The 6,423-nt window shown below is 35.0% G+C and overlaps 2 protein-coding genes across 2 annotated transcripts; one reads left to right on the top strand and one right to left on the bottom strand.

Annotated features, from left to right (window-relative positions):
• The first annotated feature begins 634 nt into the window (after nt 1–634).
• On the top strand, nt 635–2,830 carry LOC18597485 (myb-like HTH transcriptional regulator family protein). The gene is made up of 6 exons (XM_018120752.2): nt 635–676; nt 949–1,245; nt 1,336–1,412; nt 1,553–1,589; nt 1,705–1,825; nt 1,935–2,830. The coding sequence occupies exons 2-6, from the start codon at nt 987–989 to the stop codon at nt 2,545–2,547; spliced, it is 1,107 nt and encodes a 368-aa protein (XP_017976241.2). The 5' UTR covers nt 635–676; nt 949–986; the 3' UTR covers nt 2,548–2,830.
• A 116-nt stretch (nt 2,831–2,946) lies between these two features.
• LOC18597486 (basic leucine zipper 19-like) lies at nt 2,947–4,317 on the bottom strand. The gene is made up of 5 exons (XM_018120753.2): nt 4,239–4,317; nt 3,805–4,110; nt 3,574–3,664; nt 3,311–3,437; nt 2,947–3,158 (listed from the first exon to the last, which is right to left on the bottom strand). Exons 2-5 carry the CDS (start codon nt 4,080–4,082, stop codon nt 3,085–3,087), a joined length of 570 nt encoding a protein of 189 aa, XP_017976242.1. The 5' UTR covers nt 4,083–4,110; nt 4,239–4,317; the 3' UTR covers nt 2,947–3,084.
• Nucleotides 4,318–6,423: the final 2,106 nt, after the last annotated feature.

The raw sequence follows: 6,423 nt of genomic DNA on the forward strand, positions 1-6,423 counted from the left end.
AAGTTTATTTTTTGTGTTTCATGGTATGATTTAAGGTTATTGTATCTTAGCTTTTGAACTTTTAACTTGTAACGATGTTTGATATTAATAAAACTTTACTTGATCGAGAAAAAAAGAATAATTTCACAAGGAATTTGTTGAAATATTATTTGTCAAACTCTAGGGAGAATTACACTCATGGAATTATAAATAAAAAAGAGGTTTTTTTTTTTATTTTTTATTTTGGGTTAGGGAACAATTTCAACCCGGCCGCCATCAGTTCATATGAAAGTCTTTCATTTCATTTAGGCAAGGGACAAAATTAATAAGAACAAAAGTCCACTTTAAAGTAAGTAGAGCTCAATTTAGATTCCGACAAAGCAAGTTTAAAATTGATAAAGTATATAGTTGTAATAAAATTTCCTGATTAATCTTTTCTTAAAATAGTAAGATAAGCATCTCTAATTTTTCTTTAGATTATCAGGCCCAGTTACCAAGACATCTCTAATTTTCTTTTGAATATAGTTGGCATCAATGCATGACTTGGCATCGATGTGTGGAGCCATGCATGCATGGATGTGTTGCATGCATGCATGGCATGGATAGTATAAAATATCTGTAATATATACATAAGGATGTGAGTAAATATTATTGTTTACTAGTCCCAATCCCAAGAGAGAGAAGGGAGAAGAAACAGGTTTGTCTGTCTTCCCTGTTAAGATCTAGGGTTTCCCATATCCTCCCCTCTGTTCAAAGACCTGTAGCTTTGTTTTGCCTTTGCCTAGAGTTCGATGCTTCTTTTCACCCAGTTTTCTGTCTGTCCTGCCATAGAAAGAAGATAAAATAAGCTTGCTTTGATCAACCAAGAAGGCCCAACCCTACAAATTAGTGTAGTACGACTTGATTTTCAAGCCTCTATGTTCACCCTGTGCATATGTTTTGTTTCTTATTTTATGCTATGATTCCTAGACTTGGATATTGATAGAGAGCGGGAGCTAGCTGGAAAGATGGAGGGAAATAATGGCACGGAATGTTCAAAGACAAGCCCATCTAAACAAAACCAGGCTGAGAGTGAGAGTACTGAAGAAAATGATGGTGAAAGTAGGCCTAAGAATGGAGGAAGCTCAAGCAACAGCACGGTGGAAGAGAATGAGAAGAAGCCTTCCGTGAGGCCTTATGTCAGATCCAAGATGCCAAGGCTCCGGTGGACACCTGATCTTCACCTTCGTTTTATTCACGCGGTTGAGAGACTCGGTGGACAAGACAGTGAGTTCCATCTCTAACCCTTCCCAGTCTCTGGTCTGATCTTACTTTGGTCGTAATTAACTAAGAAAATAAAAAAAATTCTTGGTACAGGAGCTACGCCAAAGTTGGTTCTTCAGCTGATGAATATAAAAGGACTTAGCATCGCTCATGTCAAGAGCCATCTTCAGGTCAATATGGCTATAAAAGCTTGTAAATTAGCTGATAATTTCTCATTCCATACTCATATATAGATAGAATGAATGAAATCATTTGATCTTTTGTTTCTAACAATGTTTTCCTTGTCTGCCTTTGGGTGTTTTTCCATCAGATGTATAGAAGCAAGAAGATTGATGATCCTGGACAAGGTACGTTAATTACTTCAATCTCTCCATCTTCTTTTTCCTTTCCACTGAATTAGCACTACTAGGGTTTCGATCAATGGTCGTCCCTGATGCATACGAGTTACTTTTACATGACCAGTCATAACCGAGCATAGGCATCTCGTGGAAAGTGGAGATCGAAACATTTATAACCTCAGTCAACTTCCCATGCTGCAAGGATATAACAATCATCATCATGGCGATAGTTCTAGTAGTTTCAGGTACCAAGATTAACAATCAAAATCCAACCTATCACATTTTTTAAATGTAACTAGTCTATATTTCAACAATGGAATTAAATTTCTAAGCAAAATTTCACTTCTTTTCAAGATACGGAGATGCTTCCTGGAATGGCCAGGAGTGCTTGCAGCGTAATCCTTATTCAAGCAGGAGTTTCATTGATGAACCAAGACCAGGACTGCATGGAACAATGACGGAGAGGATCTTTGGCAGTAAAAGTACAAGCAATTGGTCCAATTACAGTCTCAGGATGGGCAGTTCCTCCTTCAATGCACTACCTAGCTGGAAAAGCCATGAACTGAAGAATGAATTCCCATCATCTCACAATCTTGAATCCTTCCGAACCCAGCCAAGATCAGGCGCAATTGAGCTCAACCCCACAAGCCAAACGCAAGCTAAAGTAGAAGAGCATATAAGTTTCGGCAGAAGTATTGGCCCTTCTGATGCAAACAAAACGAATGCACAAGAGTGTAAGGCGATGAAAAGAAAGGCTCCAGATTGCAACCTTGATTTGGATCTATCTCTGAGGCTAACACAAGTGAATGAAGAAAGCCAGCGAAGGTCCAAGGAAGACGATGTTGGCAGTGAGTTATCTCTGTCATTGTACTCACCATCATCCTCATCAAAGCTTAGCAGATTGAAAGGAGAAGATCATAGTAAGGAGAGTGCAAGAAGGGTAAGTACTCTAGATCTGACTATATGAATGGGACAATTCTAAGTGAGATCTTGAGGTACTTATCCAAGAGGAAGGTTTCTCTCATTGTCTTGTACCAATATTACACCAATTGATAATAACCATTTTGTTTTTTTTTTTATACTGATTCTCTGTCGTTTCCTTTGGATTATCTGGCACCCTATCAAATTTGAACTTAGAACTATGTCGAGACAAGTCATGCTACAATTCCAGCTTCATTTTCTTTATGACAAAACGAGAAGACCGCCATGTCTTGCTGGCAAGAAATGGGATATGTTTTCACAAAATGTTGCATGAACTGCTTCAATTCATATTGATCCATAGAGATAAGAACCTTAAACAGATTTATAATGCTTCGATAGCTTGCTTTATTTCATTTATTTGAAAATTACTTTAAAGTTTATGATTCAGGGACCTGGATGGAACCACGCTTTGAAAACAGAAAGGAAACTAGCAACTTTGCGAATATTAAATTAACAAGTCTAGACCCTGAGATTTTGGTTTTGAGAACTGGATCTTGCCATCCAACTATATAGCTGTATTCTTCTAAAGGCCTTCTTGCTGCAGGAAATAGGTGAGGGCAAGCATATCTCTCTCGTCCTTCAATGCTTGGTATTCAGCTGCAACCAGAAGGTCAATTGTTAATTTCTTGTCTTCAAACTCGTAAAAGAAAAGATTAAAAGGAAAGATGAACAGATGATCAGTCTAGAATCTAGATGCTCCAGGAATGTCCACAATGCACCAATGGCTCAGATAAAGTTGCTAAATTCACCTTCTTTCCTTGCCTCTTCTTTCTCAAGAAATTCAATCTTCTGTTTGATTTCATCGTTTTCTTTTTGCAACATCGCACGTCGATGTTTATAGTAAGAAACCTGCGGAGCTAACTCCGCTATTTTGGCCTGCAATTGTCACCCAAATAGACAAAAGAGAGATCATAGAGAGTTTATAAAGCATTTGGAATAGAAGATCATTGAACTTTAAATCAGAAAAAGAAAAACATACTAGTAACATTGATAAAGGAATTAAACTAGCTACCTGCTCGGTCTCTATGTCTTTGTTGAGTTTTTCAATGTATTCCATCCTCCTCAGCCGCGATTTCTGAGCTGAAACTCTGTTCGCAAGCAATCTATAGGACAAATCAAAAAGTGTTACGTGAAAGATTAAGCTATATAAATTGGGTGTTTTGGTGCGTCAGTATTTATCGTTAAAAAATCCTGTCCAAATTAAATAAACAATTTCATAGTATGAGTATGTAGATAAGTCCACCGTTTCATCTTCTTCGGGTCCATGGTAGGTTCAAAGCTCCGACCCCATTTTTGAGTCTCTGTTACGAGAGACGACGAGCTTTGTCCAACCAGATAAGGCTTCCTCAGTATGACTAGGGAGTCACTTGCCGATCTTTTGTGCAACGAGATGGCCCTGCGGGGTTCAGTGGCCTGGAGGGAGGACGTCAGCTCCACAATGTCAAGGGAAGAAGGTGGGTTGCTGCCCTCGGGGCTGATCATCTGCTCAGGATTTGGAGAAGTTTGGTCCTTTGGAGGCATGGTGATGTTTCTTCAGCAACTATGCTACCTGCAAGCAAGGAAAAAGTTACAGTACATTTCTCAGTCAGGATATAAGCAAACAAAGCACAAGAAAGAAAGGAAAAGCCAGACAAAATCTGAAGGTAGCCAGCCATGCTGGGTTTCATGTCTACTCACTTAAAAGACCTTGAATTCCCAGGCTTGAATCTCTAGGGCTGCAATGACCATGGTTATATAGTACTTAATTTCTCTATATCTGGTAAGTCATTGATTGTAAACTCCTTTATAAGTAGAATATATACATGGTAAGTCTATCTATACCAAGCTGAAACAACTTGACAAAATAATAATGGTGAAATGGCTATTTCCTCTTCAATGCAGGTGTCTTTTGGTAAATAAAAACTCATTCATAAAGAAAGAAATTATTACTTACAGAGTAGATACATGCATGCTCCTAGAAGAAAAGAGATTCAAAATGTTTGAGTTCAATTCTTAAGAAGGATAAAAAATTGTTTAAGGTAAGTATGCGTTGTGAAAAACGCATGTCACGTGATGCTTCGGTGGACATACATGTGATAAATTTTCTCTATACGATAACTCCGAATTCACATTTCTTCTTCTTTTCTTATTACTTTGTTACGATAAATTTGAATGTTCGTGAATATTTACACTATATGCAATCTTCTTTCGGTTTCATTTCTAAAGGTAATATAACTAAGGGGAGGCTTTACTTTTTTTTTTTGTTTTGTTTGAAAGGCAATGATTTACATAATAATGTAAAAGCTCTTAGCACATAGACTTTCGATTTTGTTAATCCGTCTATTAAGAAGTTTATTTCTCTAAAAATACGAGAAAGGCTCCACTTTAAACCAAATGCGTCTTAAGAGGGTTTTATTGCGGTCCATAATTGGCCTTATTGCGGTTTGTATTTGAATCATGGATCAATCTTAGAGATCAATAGCATCAACATACATGATTACCCAATTGAGATCCATATATATATATATATATCACTACAACCTTCTATTCATAATTTGTAATGCAGTCGTTATTTATCATAATATTTCAACCATGTTTATTGCAATTTTCATTCCAATTGGAATACAAAATTGGCCCGATTGAATGTTCTTCTGGTACCAAATTACATACTAATTCTACAATGAAAAGAAACAAAACAAAGAGACAAAAAGAAAGTGAAACTATATATGGGAAAGACATGTCATAGATTAAATGGGCAGAACTCGAACTTGAGACCTTAAGGTATGAATTTTCAAGAAATAAAATATTTATTATTTTTGAAAAGCTAGAAATAAAATCTTTGTGCCTTATGAAATTGATTAAGTTATCTAATTGAGATGAGTTTTCTTTTTAATAACTAGTATAACCATTACCCAACTTCACTAAGATGTATGGGAAAATAATTAGTCGATGATGATTCCATTAATCAAAAATTATGCTAAACTCGAGATTCATTAACTCTTAATTATACAAATTTCCAAACTCAGGATGGTATATGATAAAGAAACTTAAATTTTGGATTGATATACGAATGTGCAGTACCAACCAGTTACATCAAATTCAAGTTCAAGTAAATATGAGCTCAATTTTAAGTTTTTCATTGAAATTAAAGTCAGTAAAATTATAGTTTAATTAACTTCATAAAATAGAAGTTTATAACAACAAAATCAATTTCACCAAGTACTGAAGAAAAATTAAACATCAAGACCATATGAACTTGCTAAGAAAACTACTTTGATATTTGCAAATCAAACCAATGAAATCAAATTAATCTCAAGTTTAAGCGGAGAATTATACATCTTTGAACTCAGCTTGCTCACAAAATAAGTCTCACTATTTAATAACTTTTTTTACTGTAGTAATTACTGTTTTTTTTTAAAAAAAAAGCAATGAAATTTTTATTAAGATAATGAAAAGAAATTTACATGCCTTAAAAAAAGGCCGAGAGAGAAGAAAGAGAGACCCTTTTAAAAGACCTTTACAAAAAACCAATGAATTAGTCATTTGTGTACAGAATTTCGATTTTTATCAATCTATCAATGAATGAGTTAATTTCTCTTAAAATGTACGTTTCAATTTTGATGTTTCATTCTAGGTAAAGTCTTTAGCAATAAGTTAAAGACTTTGGATGACATAGTGGCTTAATGCTAATAAAATCAACTTTCAAAAAAAAAAATTACGTTTTAAGTCAATTACATTAAATCAAATGCCTTGACTATTCACAATTAGTATATATATATATATATATATATATATATATATATATATATATATATATATATATATATATATATAAATGAGAGAAAATGACACTAAACCTTTAGAAGAAGGAAGAAGACAGCAA

This window comes from Theobroma cacao, chromosome 5, assembly GCF_053813885.1.
Source record: "Theobroma cacao isolate CCN51 chromosome 5, ASM5381388v1, whole genome shotgun sequence".
Lineage (NCBI taxonomy): Eukaryota > Viridiplantae > Streptophyta > Magnoliopsida > Malvales > Malvaceae > Theobroma > Theobroma cacao.

Coding starts and splice junctions, on each gene's coding strand:
- LOC18597486 (XM_018120753.2), bottom strand. CDS start 4,082: ATGCCTCCAAAGGACCAAACTTCTCCAAATCCTGAGCAGATGATCAGC. Junction 3,665..3,804: donor GACCCGAAGAAGATGAAACG/GTGGACTTATCT, acceptor TTTGTCCTATAG/ATTGCTTGCGAACAGAGTTT. Junction 3,438..3,573: donor AAGACATAGAGACCGAGCAG/GTAGCTAGTTTA, acceptor TGACAATTGCAG/GCCAAAATAGCGGAGTTAGC.
- LOC18597485 (XM_018120752.2), top strand. CDS start 987: ATGGAGGGAAATAATGGCACGGAATGTTCAAAGACAAGCCCATCTAAA. Junction 1,246..1,335: donor GAGACTCGGTGGACAAGACA/GTGAGTTCCATC, acceptor TTCTTGGTACAG/GAGCTACGCCAAAGTTGGTT. Junction 1,413..1,552: donor ATGTCAAGAGCCATCTTCAG/GTCAATATGGCT, acceptor TTTTTCCATCAG/ATGTATAGAAGCAAGAAGAT.